Source organism: Candoia aspera, chromosome 3, assembly GCF_035149785.1.
Source record: "Candoia aspera isolate rCanAsp1 chromosome 3, rCanAsp1.hap2, whole genome shotgun sequence".
Lineage (NCBI taxonomy): Eukaryota > Metazoa > Chordata > Lepidosauria > Squamata > Boidae > Candoia > Candoia aspera.
This window is the reverse complement of record NC_086155.1, coordinates 192,828,811-192,852,468: the sequence shown is the minus strand read 5'-3', so window position 1 is coordinate 192,852,468 and position 23,658 is coordinate 192,828,811. Positions and strand designations below refer to the sequence as shown.

The following is a 23,658-nucleotide window of genomic DNA, read 5'->3' as shown; positions in this document are numbered from 1 at the left end:
CAAAGGGGAATTACTTACTGTATGTTAAACTTTACAGTGAAAAAAAAACAAATACACAGATTAACGAGCAAATAAAATCCTTATAACTAAATGAAATCAAAGGAAACTAAAGCAATAACACTGATTTCAAAGTTTGCAAAGCATATGATGTCCTGGAGCTAAAATATTTTTTAAATAATACAAGATGGATATTTCAAAATAGATACTTTAAGTAGGATTTAACAATGGTGAGCTTAGTTATAGCACGTTTGTTTATGTATGTATGGTGGTTTTCTCTTTCCTGAAAAAGAATAATAGTGAGTCTATTATGGCATCTTAAGTCTTCAGTCTCCCCTTAGTGTTTTTGTATTTCAGTAACACCATTTGAAAGGGTGTGGCATTTCAAGCATTTTTTCCAGCCCATTTTTTTTCCCCTTTATTATTTCCATAGTGTTAGAATAAACCATGTTAGACAAATTCTGCTGTGTTGGGTGTTTCCTGAAACAAAATGCAGCTTCTGTCAATTGCCACTTCTCTGCAGCTTGCTTCGTAGACCTCATGTTTAGCTCTCCTGCCTTTATACCACAGAGGTTAGTTCACCAACTGGGCATGAGATTACAGATTATGGGAAATCAATGTCTTGCCACAGTGATCTCCCTACTGATTTAAATCCATATTACTTCATCCTTTTCTTTTGGTTCCCTCTTTGCCAACTTCTTTTATCCTAAAAATGAACATGTTTCTGTTTGGCTCCTGCTTTCGTGTTCCTATATGGCTACTTCTCTGCCTTCTTACTGAATAAGTGTGTCATATGAATTAGAGAGAGAGTGTGGATTCAGCTTCCCAGCAAACATCAGGATGGGTAGGACTAAGATGAAGAGGAAGAGAAAGGAAAAGAAAAAAAAAATGAGTGCAAGCTGGAGAACTGGCATTTTAGGTTTTCACTTGGCAAGCACAAACCAGTATATAGCCTATATAGTGAAGCTAAAAAGGTCATACAGTGCAAGAAGCAAGAATACAAATCACTGCCTTTCTACACTGGGGCCCAGTTGTCTGTAAAATGAGAATAAAGTGATTTATTCCCAATAGCTTTTTCTTGTGATAAGACTATTGGGTTCTTGCTATGCTACTTTAACATCTAAAGACAGACTATTTATTATCTATACCAAAAAAAAAAAAAAAAAAAGATATCTCCCAGAACTGAAAGGTTGTCCCCTTAGATTAGAAAGATTGTCTCTCTTACATTATTAAAATAGCAAGGAAAGGACAATGCTATGATCCTAGAAATGAGTCCTGTCAAAGAGATACTCAGTTACAGGTAATAGGGTCCAATGCAACAAGGTGACAGAATTTCTGGTCTCCATAGATAGATACTGTAAATAGAGAGAGAGAAAGGGAGAAAGGGAGAAAAAAAGAGAGAAAGAGAAAAAGAAAGTGATAGAGATAGAGATAGATAATATTTATGTACTTTTCCTTCTGTGGCTGCACCACTGTATAGCAAAGTTTATGCCATAATAAATAGACAATATCCAAATATTATTTGGAGTATTTTTCAGAATTTATTTATTATTCAAATTTAATCACTGCCCATCTCCCCCAAAAGAGGGACTCTGGGTGGTTGAATAGTCTTTACCAAAAGAGAAAATGCAAAGAGCTGTGATGCATAACCTATTGGTGAGTGAGGAAGCTAAGGATGGGGTACAAATAGCCCATCATTGCAATAGTTGTGTGGAAGGAAGTGGTGGTAGGGAGAAAGAAAGAAAAACTTGGTATGAACTGAGATAGTTTTCTTGAATCCACAGTCACAGAATGTCAGTTTAAACATCCAGGAATTAATAATGTTTACTATAATAGATGAATATGGGTGCATCCTTTAAAATGTGTCATCACAGAATTTATTATGTTTGCTACAATTTCCTTTGGAAGTCACCAAATAACAGATTATTTTTTTTAAAAAAATACTTCTGAATAATTTTATTCATTGCAAAAACACACACATTTAGATTTTGTTATTAGCATATATAACTTTTTTAAGGTGGGTAAAATCCCATGCCCTAGAAAATTTAGTTTGACTCTTCCATGGGTTCTTATTTGCATAGGATCTCAAAGGGCAAGTCTTAAAATGGAACAATGAGAACCCAAACTTTCCATCCTCTACCTTTACATTTCAAGGACTGGACTTGTATTTAATTAGTTATATCATGGAGTCTGTCCTAAAACTTACCACATACTTTTGTAAGAATGGGCTGTTCACTCTGAAGCTTCCTTTTAGGTGATTCTTCCAACAGTGTTTATGTGATCCCACAATAAATTAAAATGATTTTTCTGCTCTCTCAGAATTCTCAAAATCAGCTCTCTGAGGCAGTTTTCTCATTGTACCTAGTTCAGTAAAGCATGCTTTACTGTAAAGTAATCCATGGGAATAAGAATCTCTCTAATGGGAAAGATGGGGCCCACGTGGACACTCTCAGCTTAGAATCACACACATTCCAACTTTGAGTTCAGTCAATTTCAAGAAGGAAGTTAAAGTTGTCCATCTCTGTATTGGACAAGAAAAGTAGAGCATCTTAAAGTTTCCAGGACCAGAAAACTACAAATATGTCCAGCACTCCTGATTGACTATGGTAGCCTAATACTGTCTGAAGGTAAATAATTATTGGTAGGCTTGATTTTCAGGTTGAATTTAATGCCTGTGGATGATTCTAGCACAGAGATTGTTTGCTGTTGTTTATTCGTTTAGTCGCTTCCGACTCTTCGTGACTTCATGGACCAGCCCACGCCAGAGCTTCCTGTTGGTCGTCAACACCCCCAGCTCCCCCAGGGATGAGTCTGTCACCTCTAGAATATCATCTATCCATTTTGCCCTTGGTCGGCCCCTCTTCCTTTTGCCATCCACTCTCCCTAGCATCAGCATCTTCTCCAGGGTGTCCTGTCTTCTCATTATGTGGCCAAAGTATTTCAGTTTTGCCTTTAATATCATTCCCTCCAGTGAGCAGTCTGGCTTTATTTCCTGGAGGATGGGCTGGTTTGATCTTCTTGCAGTCCAAGGCACTCTCAGAATTTTCCTCCAACACCACAGTTCAAAAGCATTGATCTTCCTTCTCTCAGCCTTCCTTATGGTCCAGCTCTCCCAGCCATATGTCATTACAAGGAACACCATTGCTTTAACTATGCAGACCTTTGTTGTCAGTGTGATGTCTCTGCTCTTAACTATTTTATTGGGATTTGTCATTGCTCTTCTCCCAAGGATTAAGCGTCTTCTGATTTCCTGACTGCAGTCAGCATCTGCAGTAATCTTTGCACCTAGAAATACAAAGTCTTTCACTGCTTCTACATTTTCTCCCTCTAAGCACAGAGATTAATAAACCATATATTAAGATAGGAAAACAGCTGTAGGACATCTAATCTTAATAGCAATCAAACCAACTGCAAAGTGAAAACATTGATGCTCCAGGATGATTACTTAGAGTGGTTGATTCAACATTGGTCTATAATCAGTGGCATACACAGTGGATGTCACAAGTTATAATGGGGTTTGCCCAACCCCTTTGTACAAAAGGTGGGATTTTGACCATGCTGCCATAACCTCCATCTTGACTTTTTGACATCCCCACCTGCACCCACAACAACAAAGTCTCTAATTTCAGGGGAAACTTGTTCCCCATACTATTTAAGAGGAAGGGGAAAAGATGGTAAAATTCAAATTATGACAATTTTTTTCAAGGATTTTTTCTTTATAAGCCACAACAGAAACTAAAAAGAGAGAGGCAATGTTTACTGTATATCTGTCTTCTTGTTCACTTCCAATCTATGCCTTTAAAAAAAAGAATAGAATTTTTGCATTCTTTGATAGGAATAAAAATGATAGAGCTACTGTATGTGTATTGATTAATCAAAGTATCCAATAGAAGAGAATATCTGTAGCTCAGGGTTGAACTGTGGAGTCCTTGGTGCTCTTTGAGCTTGGTTGTTTGCTTGCAGACATTTCATTACCTGACTAGGTAAGATCATCGGTGCTTGTGAGCAAACAGGGAGCAAACCCCACACTCACTCGCACTGATGATGTTACCTAATTGGGTCATGAAACATCTGCAAGAAAACAAGCAAGCTCAGAGAGCACCAAGGACTCCATAATCAATATATGTTGATAAATTAAGACAATTGTTAATAAGACTATCCTTAATGTAACTATCCTTGGCAATCAATCAATGAGCAACCTATCAGGCCATATAATTCTAAAATTAAAGCACTTGTCTTTGTTTTTTTGTTACCCTGTTAATGAAACACGGGAGGCAAAAGCTAATTTTTATAAGCCCCCATCAAGAAAAAAAAATATGGAAATACCCACAATGGAAAATGGAATTGAAAAACTGTGACAAATAACTGGTTAAAGAACAAGGATGGTACTTGTGATTCAGTGGGCAGAATTGTTGGCCATAGCTGGGATGGGATAGCAATTTGTTCAGTTGGCATTTTGGACAATTCCAACAATCATTCTGACAAGGGCTGATGTGAGTTGAACACTTTCATTACTGCAGTTGATAACTTTCATTACTGCAGAAGGCTCCAAGCAGCTTGTAAATAATACAAAAAGGAATTAAAATAAAAGCAATACTAAAAAGTTATAGCACAAATCAGACTAATAATAATAATAATAATAATAATAATAATAATAATAATAATAATAATAATAATATAATGGCTTCCTACTCATCATCACACCAAGGACAATCATTTGCCATAACAACAGTTACTGTCTGCTGGAGGAAACCCAGCACACTACCAATCTCATTTTTTTTCCCTTTTTTTGAAACAGCCAATCTTTTCTAACCTGGGTTGTTCTGATCTAACCTTGGGGAAAGTGCTGTTCCAAAGGAATGGAGCAAAAGAGAAAAGGCACACCCTCTTGGTCCGTAATGGTGAGACTCCTTCAAATTTGAGACCTGAAGACTGACACACACCCCACTAGATACTTTTGGATGTATATTGAGAGAAAGTGGCCCCAAATATATCTAGTTCACAAGTCATATAGCACTTTAAATTGCACTGAAAACAACTGGCAACCAACAGACCTCTTGCAGTATGAAGGCTACGTATTTGCACTGGTTGCATCTTTTAGATGGTCTTCAAGGACAGTCCCCTGAACAGAACATTACACTAGTCAATATGTGGGGTGACAAGAGCATCAGTGACTCTTGTCAGTGACTCTTGCTCCAGGAACAGCTGCAACTGGAACACCAACTGAAGCCTTCCTGGTCCCAGTTTCTGCCTGTTGTTTCAGTAGGAGCTGACATTCCAAGTAAAGCCTAAAATGTTTACCAGGTCTTTCTAGTGGAGCACAATCTCATAGATACATAGAGATTGTACTGTCCCAGAATCAGCTGATTCCCTCTGTTTTACCTTATGTAAATGAGTAAAGAGTTATGAGTGCAATTTGGGCAGTTATTTCCACTATAGATGAGGAAAGGATTATACAAATTGTGTGTCCAAAGAAATCATGTCCTACTGTACATCAAGGTCTGTGACACACTGGGAGAAAATCGACTGTGCTCTGTTATACATTCCAGTGGCTTCCATTATGCCAGCTGCAAACAAACAGCCAGATAATCAGGCTGCATAGAAAGCTGCAGGAAGGAGGGTCTTTTCTTTTCTTTTCTTCTCTTTTTCTTTTTCGATATCTGTGCCTCTGCCTTAGAAGGACCTCACCCAGCACCTGCTGTCCTGTGGACTTCAACTGCCCCAGATTGGGGTGTGAATACAATTGACATGTTGGCTTTGCCCTCTGCTGAGTACAGCTTGCATGGCTAATTGTTGCACACGGGTTCATTATATCTTCACAAAGTAGAAAATCAACAATGGCTACTCTTCCACCAAGATACTAATCCCATACCAGAAATATATCCAGATTAAGATTATAAACTATTCTCTCTCATTTCCTTTCTATCTATGTGAGAAACCTATATATACCCACACACATGTTCATATAGGTATATGCATGTGCATGTTTCTTCTCTTTTCTTCATTTCCTAGTTATATATGGGTACATATATGTGTATAATATATGTAGATAATAATACAACAATGTAATACACACACAGAATTCCTTTAAACATTTATATCACATCATGAGCTTAAGGGGGTCAACAAAAATAAGTTAAACATATAAATTTCTTCATTATGGTGTAGGACAGGTCCTCCCACCCTTTGTGTGAACCTCATAAATATTAATGGCCAAATTTGAACAGGGAAATTTTATAATTCTGTCTCCCTGGATTGCTGATCCATATAATTACAGGTTTGCAACCTAAATTAAATTATACATAAGTGAAGTCACGAAGAGTCGGTAGCGACCAAACAAATAAACAAAAACATACGTAAGTGATCATCATGGATAATTTTACCACATCTCTTAAAACTAAAGATGTGTAAAATGTATATATACTTGAATTTGTCATCAAAAGGAAGCAAAAGTGTTTAGAGAATGGGATAAGGCAAGCAGTAGTAGGTTTATAATTCTGGTGTAGCCTTCTAAAAAGGTTATTTTCTTTATAATTGCCAACTTGAGTTTATTTAAACCTGTTAGTAGTAAAAAGCAAGTCATTGCCCAAGCTCACAGCTCTGCAGTGCACTATACTGTCTTGTATGCAAAATATCCAGGATCAAATCTGCTTCCTTGAAATTCCTTTCTTCCTTCCTTCCTTCCTTTCTTGAAATTCACTGCTAAACTCAGGTGATCTAATGCTCCATTTTAGCAAAAAAGCAGATTCTACTTTTTCTAAGCTACCTAAGAGATACCTTTCAATCCACAAGGGAGCTTAAGCAGGTTTTGCCATGGTTAATGCTTTCTACAGCAAGGAATGCTAGTAAAAATTGAATGATAATTTGTGTGTACAATGGAGTATGTATGTTATTATCTATGTCAATGGGATGCCTATTTGAAAGTCTATCTGCATTCTGGCACAGGCATTCATATGTTAATAGATTGAAAAAGAATGGTCAGAGTTGTAGAATGAGTAAAAAGTTCCCAGTTTTGTATATTAATAATTTTAATAATCCACATTACTTCATTATGCCATTAAGGAATGACTTATTTTCCATTAAGATCCATTATCATAATCACTAGAGGCTCTCTTGTGCAGCTCCATTAAGCATGTATGGATGTATACATTCATTGTCTTGCATTATTGTGGAAGTGACTGTGATCAGCTGTGGACCTGGTTACAATCCTTAATTATAGGTTTGTGGGATCAATCATGAATTTACTTATTTGATTTATATTCCACCTTTAAATTCAATCTGAGTACTCATGGGTGCTAACAATAAAAGGCAGAATACAGGAAAAAATAAGAATTCAGTCAAAATAAATAAAAACAATTGCAGTCATTAATGAACGTTTAAGAGTCTGGCAAAAGAAATGTAAAACTTATGAAGAGATGCAAAATGCATAGCTCCTTAGGAAGCATGTCCACCATTTGGAGTGACACACACACACACACACAAAGCCATTTCCTGAGTTCTACATAAATGAGAAACTGACAGGCAAGGAAAAAGAGAGTTAGCCCAAATGTGGCCATTTACTTTTTTCTGCTGTACTTTTGGCTAACCCACCATTTGATTAGGATTACTGAATTGAAAACTACAAGTCATATGCCTCTAATTTTGTGCTAGAAATCACTTCTCCTATTCAACTTGATAAGGAAGAAATTGTGTTCATTTTCTTTTTTAAAGGAGCAAAAAACAAGGAATTTTAATGGGGCTTTCAATTTATGTTCATTATGAAGAGTTTAGGAATGTGTAAATGCCCCTAGCTTTCCATACCTGATCTAAATCCATAGGAAGACACCATGAAGGGAGAGTAAAGAGTGATAAAGGATGTGTACTGTAGAAGATGATATCAGTATTAGTTAAGTTCTGCCTTCTCATAACAACAAAATGAGTTAGAAAATACTATAAAAATATGTTTTTAAAGAATCTCTAAAGCATCCTAAAAAGAACAATTTTTTTTCATAGAGAAAGAAGCATTATGAGAAAATCAAATAGGCATCTATTCATCAGTTATTAAAAAAAAAATCCTAAAAAATAATTGGAGCTAGAGATTTCATTCTCTTACTGAATTCCAGACCTTTCTTTCTTTAGTGTGAAATACAGTGTGTATTACTGCATATTCTATATAACACGAATGAACAAAAGCAAACTTGTCTCTTGCATCAAGATTGTGTTATATCGAAAGACCTGCTTCAGTTGTCAATTATTTCCCAGTTTCACGTCAATAGTTGAAGACCGTCTAATGGCCTTTATTATTTAGAATTTGAGAGGTCCTTTTCAGAACATGGATGCTAGCAGAAACATCCTACATTCTATACATATAGAAAGGGGTTTTCTACTGCTGCTCCCAAATAGTGAAATGTAATTTATGTAAGTCTGTAGTTGTCCACATTTTCAAAATTTTAAGAGTGGTGGTGAAGACATATCTTTTTAACTTTAACAACATTTCTGTTATTTTAGGGATTTCATATTTTTAGGGATTTTTTTTTTTACCATTTTATATTGTCTTGGTAGATGCTTGCAAAAAGGTTGTGCTGAGAAAAGTGAATTGCATGTACCTGGAGTTTGTTTCATCTGTTCTATAAGAGGAGGCAATGAAGATTAGGGCTGCCATGTGATCCTGAGAAAGTACAGATTAGGACAGTTGAAACAGGATCCTGGAAAAAGACACAGCTGCTTTAAAAAGCTCCAGATTGGTGCTATTTTCATGCCCCTGAGCATTCTGAAGCATCTTTTTGGAATTAAATCTGAAATGTAGCATAGACCTAATGCAAGTATCCCAGATGTGACCTTGCTGTAAGAATGGAATTGAAGTGTTCCACTGCCTAGAATAGATCCAACATCCTTCTGGGTAATGATGATCTTTGCTTTACTTAATTAAATTAAGCAAGGGGCAATAAGCAAAGCAAAAAAAAAATGTCAACATTCTAGAGAAGCTTGGTGGTTTTGGAGACAATATCCCCAATATTGTTATCCTTCCTATACAGGTCTTCTGTATATTCTTGCCACCTTTTCTTGATCTCTTCTTCTTCTGTTAGGTCCTTGCCATCTTTGTTTTTGATCATACCCATTTTGGCCTGGAATTTACCTCCAATGTTTCTAATTTTCTGGAAGAGGTCTCTTGTCCTTCCTATTCTTTTGTCTTCTTCCACTTCCGCCCATTGCTTGTTTAAAAATAATTCCTTATCTCTTCTGGCTAACCTCTGGAATTTTGCATTTAATTGGGCATATCTCCCCCTATCGCTGTTGCCTTTTGCTTTCCTTCTTTCTTGGGCTACTTCTAGTATCTCAGCAGACAGCCATTTTGCCTTCTTGGTTTTCTCTTTCTTTGGGATGTATTTTGTTGCCGCCTCCTGAACAATGTTGCGAACTTCTGTCCATAGTTCTTCCGGGACCCTATCTACTAAGTCCAGTACCTTAAATCTATTCTTCACCTCCACTGCATATTCCTGAGGGATATTAGTGAGCTCATATCTAGCTGATCTGTGGGTCTTCCCTAATCTCTTTAGTCTGATCCTAAATTGTGCAAGAAGTAGTTCGTGATCTGAACTACAGTCAGCTCCAGGTCTTGTTTTTACCGACTGTACAGATGTCCGCCACCTTTGGCTGCAAAGGATGTAGTCAATCTGATTTCGGTGTTGTCCATCTGGTGAAGTCCATGTATAAAGCCGTCTCTTAGGTTGTTGGAAGAGAGTGTTTGTTACGCAGAGTGAGTTGTCTTGGCAAAATTCTATCAGCCTATGTCCTGCTTCATTTTGTTCTCCCAGGCCATGCTTACCTGTAATTCCAGGTGTCATTTGACTGCCCACCTTAGCATTCCAGTCTCCTGTGATGAAAATAACATCGCTTTTAGGCATGTTGTCCAGTAGGTGCTGCAGATCCTCATAGAACTGCTCTACTTCAGCTTCTTCAGCATTTGTGGTTGGGGCGTATATTTGGATCACTGTGATGTTAGATGGCTTGCCCTGAATTCGAATTGAGATCATTCTATCATTTTTTTGGATTGTATCCAAGCACTGCTTTAGCCCCTTTACTATTAATTATGAAGGCTACTCCATTTCTTCTGTGGTCCTCTTGTCCACAGTAGTAGATCTGGTGGTCATCTGATGTGAACTGGCCCATTCCAGTCCATTTCAGTTCACTGATGCCCAAAATGTCTATCTTTAATCTTGACATCTCACCAATAACTACATCCAATTTGCCCTGGCTCATAGATCTTACATTCCAGGTTCCAATGGTGTGTTGATCCTTAGAACATCGGAACAATGGAAATATAGTTGAGGCTTATTTAAACATAAGTACTCTAGAAACTTTAGCTTAAAACCTTATTCTGTTTATTTTATCATACTGTCACACTCAGATACTTCCTGGCTATTTATTAATGATAAATTTGCCTGTTGCTTAATGTGTGCATCCTGTTTCTTTCTTTCTTTTTTTTCTAGGAGCTCAGAAACTTAAAATAGACCTATGAAGTAGGTTAGCCTAAATGGTTATGACTTCCTCAAACATCTTGCTTTTAGTACATGGTGGGACTGAATTTTGTTAAAAACTGTTTCTGATCTGAACAGTGTGCAAGGTTGGCCATTTTTATCTCTTCTCAAACTGTTTGAAATTTTTCTGCTGTCAGTTTAAGCTCAAACCCATTCCTTTTCAACTCTCTATAAATACCTATATTTTCTGTCACCCTATTTAACCTCTTGTTCTTTCTCCTTTTTTTTTTTTTCCGTGTCAGGAGCACCTACCAAGGTGCTTCTGTATTGAAAGGCTTTGCTGGTTCTTTCTCTGATTCTGCCACGCGTCTTATCTGGTGATTTCTGTGCAGTGGCAACCACAGATTTTCCAACAGTCCCTTAGCTAGGTATAAATGGTGTAGCAGCCATGGGCTCCTGCTGCTTTAATCAAAATGACACATGAGGCTGACCCCCTTTTGAACATGGGTGTGATATGCCACATGTACAAAAGGAGTGGGGCTTCTCTCATGACAACCTGAAGCAGCCTTGAATCAGACTGACCCATTTGACTTCCATCCCATAGATACCTCTGGTAGCTGAGATGATAGGTATGTAGGTTATTTCATTTTTTGGGTCCTCAGTACCACTGCAACAGACCTTGTCTCTCATCTTCCAAAAGGCAACAAAGGAGGTATCTAACTGCTGATTTGCATCAATTGTCACACCTGCTACTACTGGTAAAAGGAGTAACTATTGTTTTGATCTTATGGAAACTTTCCAGAAATTAAGATTCACTAAGCTTAGTAAGTACCCCCTTTGAGCAGAAATGAATAGTTACTCTTTCAAACTGCTACGCATTTTCCACGCATGGTTAAGAATTGCAAGCTGATGAAAACTGCAACTTAGACTTAGATCTGGATTTTTTTTTTTTAAGCCCCTAGTAAAAAATCCTTTTACCAACTATTTGGGGTTTTATTTTGCTTTCTGCTTAGCCTCCAGCTAGATAAAGAATTATAAGAAATTTTAAAAGCTTTCTGTTTTGGAATTAAAGCTTCTGTTTGCAAATTATATCTTCCTACCATAATTAGACTAAAAAGTGTGCTGACATTACCAAAGTCATCCAAAATATGATTTGACATAACAGTTACTGGGCTCATTTCCTTTTTCCAATGATTATACTTATAGAGTAAGAAGGTCAAAATCCTCATGCAGAGATGTAATCTGATGCATTTTTGGATGATGATGATGATGATGATGATGATGATGATGATGATGATGATGATGATTTTGCTGAGGAGAAACTGCAGTGCATTCAGAATCTTTCTAAATCTTACCTTAGCTTATGTCTGTCCCTTAGCAAGCAGTATTTTAATTTATTTTTATAAATAGTTTATAGACTTGCTGATAAAAGCAAGCAACATTTAATAGAGAATCCAGTTGTTCAGGTGTGTTTGCTTCTTTACAATGATTTTGTCCTCTTTTGTAAATTTCGTTTTGGTTTTAGTTTAATAGAATTAATAGAATTAATAGAATTAAGTATTCTCTCCTTTACTTGCGGTGTGTGGTTTTTGTTTGTTTGTTTTTTGCCCACCCACACCCATAACAGTGCAGTTTAAATAATTTAAATAACATATAAATATGTGTCAATCATCCTTAAAATGTCAGGTTACTCATTTATCCCTATTTACTGCATAGAAATGTACCTGTAGGCTCTGTGCACATTGAAAAGGCTATAATAAAAATAACACTTATAAATTAAAACTGAGTTTGTTCCATGAAATGGTTGGTTGGAAATGGTGCATGTATACAACTCTACAGTATGCTTTCATTACTGTCCTATATGCTCCAAACCAGCATCTGGCCTATATTAGCCAAAGGTGTTTTGTATGCACAGAGGATCTATTCTACATATACAAAGTCACACCACACCTTGGGGCATCATTCTGAACATAAATGCCTATTTGGGCTCCATGCAATACTTGGGCTAAGATTTTAGCTTGAAACAATTTCAAAGCAGCCAGTATTAATTTGCCTCTTTTGGTAAAATAGAACCATTTGATGGCATTTTGCAGATCTTAATGCTGTCTGGGAGACATAATCACGATGTCTCCCAGACAGTATATCTTAAGCACATTTCCTTGACATGGAAAACCTCTCACAGGTATTGAAAGATGTGGATCTGCTCAGTTGGGTTCCCCTCTGTGTTCTATCATTTTAGCTTTTTGGGAGAATAACAACTTTGGATTTTTGGAAATTTAGCACCAACCTATTTTCCTTACACCACTGGACTGTAGCATTCATTGTCTTTTTGAGTCCTGTGGGAGAAGGAGAAATAAGGTCCGCATCGTCCTTGTACAATAATATAGAAATTTTGTGGCCTGCAAACTCACACCATATCCAATTATATGTGAAAAAGAGGCAATCTCCATACTGGCTGCTTATTGCTATATTTATTTGGGATGCCGTTGTGCATAGAAAAGCAGGACAGCAAGTGCAATTCAGGCACAGTCCATGAGCCACCTCTCAAACCAGCTATAGCCGGCAACTGAAGCCTGGTGTCAGTTTTCATCTGTCTCAAATTGCTGAACACAATTGTAATTACACAGCTCCTATTTGCGTGTTAGGATTTTGTTTTGCTTTGCTTTCCTTTTTTATGAATAAGGTCTCCAGAAGCTTCAATTACTTTAGGCAATATAATCACTTTTTGTTTGTTTGTTTGCTATGAATATTAAAGTAATGCATGTGAGATTATGTTTCATCCCTCTCTGCTCTGTTATGCAGGCTTATTCCCAGAGCAAAGTCTCCTTTGACTAGTTTGCAAATGGCATCAGGGATTTCCAGGGAGGAGCTTCTAGTATTATCTGATTGAAATTGGCTCCCCTATTCAATGCTCCTGATTCAGAGGAGATCTGGGGGTATCTGCCACCATCATTCTGCAGAAATGCCAAATGAAAAAGGTCCAGATGCCAACTAGACAGGGGAGACAGTTACATCCCTTCCAAATGGTTTGCAAGTTCAGCTGAAATAGTGCAGTCATTAAACATTTATTTATACCAAAGATCAACCTGAAAACTAGATAAATAAAACATTTCCTTGGGGAAAAAATAATAATTTAGAAGAAAAAATAATTTTGTTCCATCTACATTACCAAAAGTCAAGTGAGGAAGCCCAGAGCACATCCTCCTTAGCAGCCATCACCCAGAGAAGCAGGAAGCAACACCATATACATAATAAAGGGAGAAACAAGATGCCAATCAAGGAAACAATGAGGAAGAAACCACTCCTTAACCAAGACTGGCAGGGCAACCTACTAAATGTAAACAGCCAGCAAACTCCACTCTTCCTCACACTGATGATGTCACATAGCCTGGTAATGAAATGTGTGCAAGAAAACAGCCAAGATCAGAGAACACCAAGAATGAAACAAACAATAGCAACAATTCATATAACATTGGATTCATCAGAAGGGTATTCTCTTATGTAAATGGGTATTGAACAAAAAATTGTTATTAACTTACAGGAATCAAATATTGAGTTTCTTTCAAAACTTTGTCCTCTAGTTTCCTGCAAATTTTCTTGTCTGCAAGGGACATTTCCTGCCCTAATCTCAGAATATCTCATTATACTTTTTTTTTTTTTTTTTTTAATATCTCATGTTACTTTTCCAGTCTACATTCTGGTGAGGATAATAATGGGACTATTTTTTCTCCTCTACATGTCTCTCCTTTGCAGTTCTCCCTAATCTGAAGAAGTCTGATGTGAACAGCACCTTTCATAGGGCTTTAAATGAGAGAGGTTACAGACCACTGGAGAGAGAGTTAAGTAGTTAAAGTAAAAAAAGAATATTCATAGGCTCACCATATTTATCTTATGAAAGGAATGGAACACCCCATCTATGGTACACCATGCTAATGAATGACACACCCAGTAGAAACTACAAGGAAGTAGATTCAGATTAGATATTAGGAAGATTTTCCTAATGGTCTATCAGTCAGTTTTTCATGATATGGTATGTTCCCCTTCACTGGAAGTTGTCAAACAGAGGTTGGATAGCTATCTATACAGAATTATTTAGCAGATCCTGCACCAAGTGGGAATTGAAATACACTATATGACCAGTTAATTTTACCAATCAGTCATCTCTAGATTGAATGAAAAATGTGCGGAAAAAAGGAATAGGATTATTTGATGCACTGTTAACTACAGTAGATATACCTCATGGTGAGCAGGCATTGGGATAAGAAATGTATTAGAACAATGCAGTTAGAACTATAAGGACATATTAAATGCTCCCAATAGAGCATTTAACAATAGTTTTATTTATTTATTTAGCGAATTTTATTACCGCCCATCTCCCCCTCAAAGGAGGGACTCTGGGCGGTTTACAAAAACAGTTTTGAATCAATACCAGAAATTCTGCTTATCTCAGCACTTATGGTTGCTGTTGAATATTAATAATGAATTCCAGAGTATGTAAACAGGAAAGAAAGATGAACAATCAGTGAAGTAAATGAAGACCTTCTCCTTTAAAAACAGAGCAAGAAATAAGGAAGAAATTTGGAAATTAGGAAAATAATATGTCAAAGGAAAAGGAGCAAAGTGATGATGAACTGACATGAGACCAGTCTGACATTTCTGCCATTTTTTTTTTAACCTCAGAGTGCAACTGTAGGCCATTTTTGCCCAATGTGTGTGTTATAATGCACAACCAAGTCAAAGCCATTCTTATACCATGATGACAGCAGAAAGGCTACCAATATAACATGGGAACTGAAAGTACATGGACCTCATAAGAAATTATGTGGACCTGAACAATGCACACATTCCCCTACCTGTTTCATTACCTTGAATAGCAGAAGGTTAGGTGAAGAGTGGATGCAAAGAGGCAAGAAATTGATAACGGAGTGGAAGACAAGAACTTTTAATGATGAGCTTCATGTTCTGAAATAGCAACTTTGGCAACAGAATATAAACTTCTTGAAATTTTGCCATGCTTCCAAAATGAAAAAGAGTCTGGATACTAATTAGCAGTGACAAAAGAAAGAAGGTACAAAGAAAGAAGACAAAATGAAAATATTGCATTGTGGAATTTCTTCTTCATATGGGAACTCAGAGACTGTAAGGTGATGGAGATAACTTCATCCTATGATTTTTTTTCTTTTTCCCTGAAATAACATATATATTGATTAAAGACTATTGTAAAATTGTTGTCTATGCTCTTTTAAGTTTATGTACAGTACAGCCTTGAGAGGGGGGGGGGGAGAGAAGCCTTAGTTATATATCTTTACTATGTATCTCCAAAGGATTCATGTTAGCATTCACACTGCAGTAATCAGAGGTTCTAAGAGCACAAATTGATGCTCCTGAAATCTCAGTTAATTCCTCACTTTTTTCAGTTGCTATTCAAATGAAGAGTAAATTTAGACAAATAGCATAGATATGGAATCTCAGTGGTTTATATTAACATCTAAGAGACAAAATAATAAAAAACATACCCTGGGAACTCAGATTACATGTGTCACACCTTTTTTTGCATCCTAATTTCCAGCCTGTTTACTATTTTTCTATTTCATGAACAGAGGGGAGCACTAATTGATAAAATTAATTAGGGAGTAGCAAAATATCTCTCAAAGTCACTGGTGATCACCCAACATCCTTATCCCAACTCATTATTCATTGGGGACATGAAATTTTGCATCCTCACTGTTTCATTAAATGTTCCTGTTTATTGTATTGTACAACATCTTCTTGAGATTGTTGCAATGTACTGTATGTTCCTTGGCTTCCTTTTCTTTCATAGTCATGTTTTGGTTGAAGTTACTTGCTGTCAGCTGTGCAGCTATTAAAATTCTCAACTCTGTATTAAGTAAACATGTTCAATATATTGAAATGTTTAAGGGTGTACCTTTTTCTCCAGTGGTCAACATGTACACACTTGCAAATTTAATGCTTTGTCTCTGGATGATAGCTTATATTTTATGTACATAACTTAACAGAGTAAATAGCTCTTCAGCACTTTTTTTAAAAAAGAGACCATATTTTCCTATCCTCATTCTTTGTTTTGGCCTTTTTCTTGAAGTGTTGGAACATTCCTCTCATTTCAGATTTAATGCATAATGCATCCACAACTGGTACATTATGGATACATTATGGATACAGAAAGTGGATGATAGGACTGAAGGGTGTCCCAGACCATAATTCTTTATAGTAAAGAATAATTGTATCTCCCGCCCTCCCTCCCTCCTTCCTTCCTTCCTTCCTTCCTTCCTATACCAAGGAACACACAAATATTTTATTGATTGATTGATTGATTTTCTATCCTGCCTTTATTATTTTTATAAATACCTCAAGACAGCTAACATACTTAATAGTCCTTCCTCCTCCTCCTATTTTCCCTACAACACCAACCCTGTGAGGTGAGTTGGGCTGAGAGAGAGGGACTGGCCAGCCGGCTTTCCTGCCTAGGGTGGGACTAGAACTCTTATACCACGCCTGATTGGCTCTTGGGCTGAGAGAGAGGGACTGGCCCAAGTTCACCCACCTGGCTTTCATGCCTAAGGTGGGACTAGAACTCTCATACCACGCCTGATTGGCTCTTGGGCTGAGAGAGAGGGACTGGCCCAAGTTCACCCACCTGGCTTTCATGCCTAAGGTGGGACTAGAACTCTCATACCACGCCTGATTGGCTCTTGGCTGAGAGAGAGGGACTGGCCCAAGGTTACCCAGCCGGCTTTCATGCCTAAGGTGGGACTAGAACTTCCAGTCTCCTGGCTTCTAGCCCATTGCCTTAACCAGTAGATCAAAATATCATGGCATTTTTTTAGCAGACAAAAATAGTAAATTCTGTGTGCCTACCACTTATTTTTGTGAACATAGCCAAACATGATTGATTTATAGAAAGAGGTTTTCCTAGTTAGGTCATGAGAACAGTTCTTCAAGAATCTAATTTCTTTGACTAGGTCAGGACAAAGTGCTCTTGTGAAGTTTTCAAGGGCTTCAGTAGAGCAGTGGTTCAATCTGAGTCCATTACTTTATTCCAAGTATGTCTGTTGGAATTGTCCATGTGGTCTAATTGATTATGCTGCACTCTGACATTATTCAGATGTCACTGCTTTGTGAGTGAAAGAGATGCTAGAGCCTGCACAACCTTCTTAAAAATTCCTCCTCCCTTCCAAGGGTGTGCGTGTAGAGAAAACTTGTAATCCTGTAACATTCTACTCTGTGAGCTTAAGGGAAGGTGGACTCTATATAACATTCTGATCGACTTTTGATGGAACTGTGACTTGTTTTGTTTTATCAGGATGTGATTCTTTAAAGAAAGTTATTCTGTGGTTTTCTTTTTCACCCTTTCTATCACTATTTTTAATTTGTCATCACATTGTGTCATTAACTCAAGCCAGAATGCACCAGAATTGCTAGCTATTTCCCCTTCCTCCCTCCCCTTTCCATAATTTTGATATCATACAGCATATGGTAAATGAAACTGAATGCACATAGTTTTCTAATTGAACTGATTGAAACCACATTTTTTTTTATAATCTGAAGTATCTACCTTTAAGGTCATATAGCAACTAAGGTGAAAGTTCTCTTCCTGTCCAAACCCTCCAAAAGCTGCTGTTAGCCTGAGTAAACATTGCAGAGTGCCATGGAAAAATTCTCTGACCAAGAATAACACAATTATACAATTATGGCCTGCCAAATCCATGACAATCTACTCATTTTAGCAATGCCAGGATGACAGGCTGCATTTGAGTCGGGAGATGACAGATCAAAGAAATACTAGATCATGTTTCATTAAATGCTATAGTTAAAGCTTTTTGTGGAACATACTTGCTGCAAAATTGAATACATCTTTTTTTTTTAAGGTTCACATAAATTGATTTTTTTAAAATGAGATAGATGCCTAATTTTGACATTTTATGACACAATGGCAAATTAGATGAGGAATATTATGTATGTTAAGTTACTGAACTACCAATAGGGACATTACTTGGTATATGTTGCTTTCTTTGTTTTCAAGGTTTTAGCAAAGTAATTCAGTGCGTGATTTTAAAGACTTTTGCTTTGTTCCATGTAGAATATTTGAAGCATGTCAGAGAAAGGAAATTGGTTTGGCTCAGTGATTATTGGAATAAGGCTAAGGTATAGTTAATACTTGTATAATATGGACATTGTTTCCCTATTGGATATTTACATCATATGGAATATTTCTGAAAGCAATATTTTTTTAAAAAAAAATCTGCATATGAAACTTCAGAAATTGCCATTTGAACATCAGAGAAATGCAAGTCTTTATGTGTGATTTGCTACAAGTTCTGAATCGATTCTAAAATTTTATTTATAGAGAAAAGAAAGGGAGAAAGAGAAGGAAGGAAGGCAGGCAGGCAGGCAACATGTAGAAGGAGATATAAACAATCTTGGAATATCAGATTTAGTGGAAATTCATGCTGCTATATTTTGAGTATGGAATTGTAAAGTTTTCTCATCTCTAGCCTGAAAAGAAGCAGTGACATTAGGCCCAAGATGGGGAGCAGTATCTCAAGGACATTTGCTATTTGTGTATATTGACATCCCTCAGTCATGTCTGGCTATAGTTTCATATCAGGCAGCCAGAAATACAAGAAGTTTGAACAAAGTAACTCAGACAAAACTGTAGGATATCAACCACACCTTCAATATTTCAAGACAGTAAGGAAGCTAACAGGGCCAGTGTTTCAAATGTATACCAAGTCTACATACTCTGTTTACTGGAAAGGAAGATGAGTTATTTCCTCCAAACAATTTATTTTTAAAACAGAGAATAGTTTTAGATTTGCTGATATTACAGTAAACAATAGTTCTAAAGCAGAAGATTGAGAGATGAGAGATGGATGGATATTCCATCTACATTTTCAGGAGATGTTTGGCTACTAAAATGTATCAGGATGATCAAACTAGGGATAAAGAGGGTAGATGGAGGAAGAGTGCTTACTCATCCTAAAGGAACATAGATTGTAATGATATGCCATTTTATTTATTCATCTGCAAGATTTGTAATCATATGTATGTATGTAAAATAATCTCAAAATGGGCATACTCTAATTAAAACAGTAATTTTAACTACAAGTTAATGTTAATAACATATAGTGCTTTCCCATCTTCAGCAGACCAAAATCTGTGTGGCACAATTACCTCTGATAAATCTCAGAAAGATTTTTATTTTCAGTGTTCACTTTCCTTTTCTGAACCTATTGCATTTCTTAAAGTTCTATAAGTAATGTGTATGTGTTTTTCACAAGTGCATACAATGATGTTAATAATGACTGAATTTGGTTGAAGAAAACCCCTGAAAGTGATGCCAGAATGGAATATTGGCATGAGAGATTCTTGCTGGTACACTATCAAGCTTAATATTCCTTTTACACAATCATTGTGCAAATACTTAGATCTATTCCTTGCCTAAATATATGTTATACATATGAGGTCTATTTGAATTAAATGACTGTTCTGTCCTCATTCTAGTTTTCTACCTAATAGTTTGAAGCAGAGGTGGACTCATTTGAAATCAATAGCTTAAAACAAAAATCTTTGCCCCTATGGAAAGAACAATTCAAGTAGGATCCTGTTTCTTCCTCTCTTATGCATACCAGTTTGGAAATTTGTCCAGGTATAAGTAGTCCTCTGATTGCCCTGATACAGCTTCTAAGCATGCACAGCTGACAGTCAAAGGATCAATGGCACATTCTTATGCCTTAAAATCTCCCTATATCTAGTTGCATAGGGATTTTATCTATACTGTAGTTTTTAAATATCCTTTTTCAGAAAGAAAACTATCACACATTTTTGGATGTAAGAACAATTCTGCTAAAATATTGCATGTGTGGATGTGTTATGGCAGGTGATACCACTTTGCTGACCATAGATATTCTTGAAAAAAGTTAAGCAGGCAGACAGCTAGTTATTTAGATGGGAGAAAACTGGAAAATCCAGGGCTGTGGACTTAATAGGGAAGTCAAAAAATGCCTTTAGAGAAGGCAGTATGAATCCACTTCTGAATTATTATCATGGACATGTGTGTGTAGTTATACCAGGGCCTGAGCACAATTCAAAGACCTTATTTTTTATATTTTATTTCATTTATTTTATTTCTCCATTTTTTTTCCCAGAACAAGAAACCTATGTGGAAATCTTAGCAAGTTAGACTGGCCTGACATCAACTAGTGAGCTTCTGTAGCTAAGGATGGATTTGATAGGTCTCCCCATGTCTAATCCAGCACTTTAACCATTATACCATGCATAGACCCACATATAATACTTTAATGCTATTGAAATTCTGTCACTTTGGTTAATTATTTCTGGTCTTTATATGTCAACATTGGTTTTTCCATGTCTACTGCACAGCTTCAGGTAAAACATGCCATCCTCAGATGGACTCATCAGTGAAAGATGCAAAATAAAATAAAATAAAATAAACTTTTTTCAACCTGCTAATGCTGCTGCTCAGTTCTGCATTGTAATTTTTACACTTTTTCCATTTGGCTAACACTTGGAATGCTATGATAATAGGTACATGATGTTTGTTGATATGCACATATGTTCTCTGAGTATGGCAGATTTTATTTTAAATGAACAAGCACTGAGTTGCTAAGTTATCTTAAATGTTGTAAAGAGATGGCAATTTTATTTGATTAACTTGATCAGAGAAAGAAATATATATTTATATATATATATATACACACCATTCCAAAGAAAAAAGTTAGCATCTAGTGCTACTGTGTATCCCACAGGTTCTTCTTCCACTTTGACCCAAACTGCCTCCACCGGTGAGTTAGAGGAGCATATTGCGGCTACCGGTGGTGATAATACCTTTGCTAGCACATCTGCTGATGTTACTGTCTCCAGTCTTACTACTGTCACCAGCCATAGAGTTTCCGAAGAGCAGCGAGGGCAAGCCGTGAATCTCAGAAAATCAGATCTGGAGTTCGCCACTTCCAAGGAATCGCTCTTCCTTCAACCAGCAAATACGCAAATTACAAGAAGACGGCCAAGAAATGCTGAGCAGATAGAAAGAACTAAATCGCTCGCAGTTGTTACACATAGAGGTATTGGACGTTATTTTACTTGTGTCCATTTAGTCATCAGCAATAGAGGTGCCAAACAACTATATATATATATACACATACACACACACACACACACACACGCACACACATATATATATCCTTCTCACCCCTATGGGTGGTATGTGTCTTCCTCAACCTTGGGTCCTCTACCAGAGGCCTGGGAGTTTGAGGGTTCTGCACAGTATCTTAGCTGTTCCCAGCATTGCAGTCTTCTGGACAGAGAGCTCTGATGTTGCTCCTGGGATCTGTTAGAGCCACTCTCCCAGCTTGGGGGTCACAGCCCCGAGTGCTCCTACCACCACTGGGACCACTTTGGCCTTCACTTTCCACATCCTCTCTAGTTCCTCCTTCAGGCCCTGGTACTTCTCCAGCTTCTCAATTCCTTCTTCCTGATGTTGCTGTCACTTGGCACCACTACATCTATCACCACTGCTATCCTCTATTTCACTTGCAGTTGTTACACATAGAGGTATTGGACATTATTTTACTTGTGTTCATTTAGTCATCAACAATAGAGGTGCCAACTGACTCTATCTATCTGTCTGTCTATCTATCTATCTCCATCCATCCATCCTTGATTCCATCAATGAAAGGGCAGGAGAGGATTTAGTTGGAAAGTAAAATGGGAGAAGATCAGGACTATTATTTGAACAATGGAGGAAATGCAAGGTTTTCTGTTAGAAATGACTGATTCACTATATTTAGCAACAGAATTCAGAAAGTGCAGCATAGTTTAGTCTTGCAAACTAATATTAATATTGGTGATGAATAGGAAATATAGACCCATATAAATTCCATGGCATGGCTTATACTTTGAGGGCAACTGAAACATTTGTATCTCCTCTTTTTCTTCTCTAAGAAACTGCAACAAGAATCAATTCACTTCCTGCATGGTTTGTTTTCAAGTGATCCACCCACCCCCACTTCCACCAAACAATAACATCCTCCTACATAATATGATTCATTTGTGTATAAGCATCAGTGGAATAATAATAGTAATAACAACAACAACAACAATGCGCAAAAATGTCAATTTGTCCTATGGAAGTTTACAATTGTAGTGTAAATCATTGCATACTGAAGTATGCAAAGGGCAGAAAATCAATGAGTAAAGCTTCAAAATGAAAAAAAAAAAAACTTATTCCAATCAATAGTGTTCTTTATTCTCATTACTATTTTTTGATATCATGCAATCCAAATTTAACATATGAAATAGTTTTGGTAAAGTACTGAAATCTGAACTGAAGAAAATGGTTCAATCTGATCGAAGAATAGATGTATATTCTTAGATACTGCATATACCTAATATAGTAATATATAGATATATATTGTACAATTGTATATTGTTATTTAAAGTTGTAAACTATCATAATTGATAGCAGAAACTAATTAAATTGTACTTGGTTTGTAACAAATTATATTAATCTAAAATATATTTGTTTCAACTTACTACGCATTCATTATAGGAATTTTAATAGTAGCTTTTAGTGGATAATCAAACTGCAGTAGCAATTAAAATAGAGTGGCATCTTAAAAATGAACAGCTTACAATCACTAGTAATATATATATATATATATATATATATATATATATATATATATATATCCATCCATCCATCCATCCATCCATCCATCCATCCATCCATCCATCCATCCATCCATCCATTTATCCATCCATTTATCCATCCATCCATCCAATTAAAAGGTCAGGGAAAATGCAGACTTCTTTGCTAGACAGTTCAGAATAGGTGGTACATGACCATGTGGCTATAGCTGTATTGGGAGACGTCATCTCTAAGAAGAAGAGCTTATATTGTCATGATTGCAGAATAAATGTAGGTACTATTCCAAATACAAAAAAAAAAAAAAATGGGAATGGTGTTTGCTTCTTTTTGGCTAAGTATAATATAGGAATATAAGTTTGGTCAACTAATAAACTTGGAATATTTTGAAACATAGATTACTTGACTTATTAATCAGAACTGTGATATGAAGATATATGGTCGGTTTGCAGTATCCTAGCTTAGTCATGGTTTGACTTACTGAAATCCATAGATAAGCAAGATAAGAACCATAACTAA

At 36.6% G+C, this 23,658-nt stretch overlaps 1 protein-coding gene across 1 annotated transcript in view; it reads left to right on the top strand.

Annotated features, from left to right (window-relative positions):
* CSMD3 (CUB and Sushi multiple domains 3) overlaps window positions 1-23,658 on the top strand; it is a 643,537-nt gene that overhangs the window by 255,543 nt on the left and 364,336 nt on the right. The window contains exon 7 of the mRNA XM_063299980.1: window positions 21,242-21,556. Coding sequence (XP_063156050.1) covers window positions 21,242-21,556 — 315 coding nt within the window. The remainder of the gene's footprint in view (window positions 1-21,241; window positions 21,557-23,658) is intronic.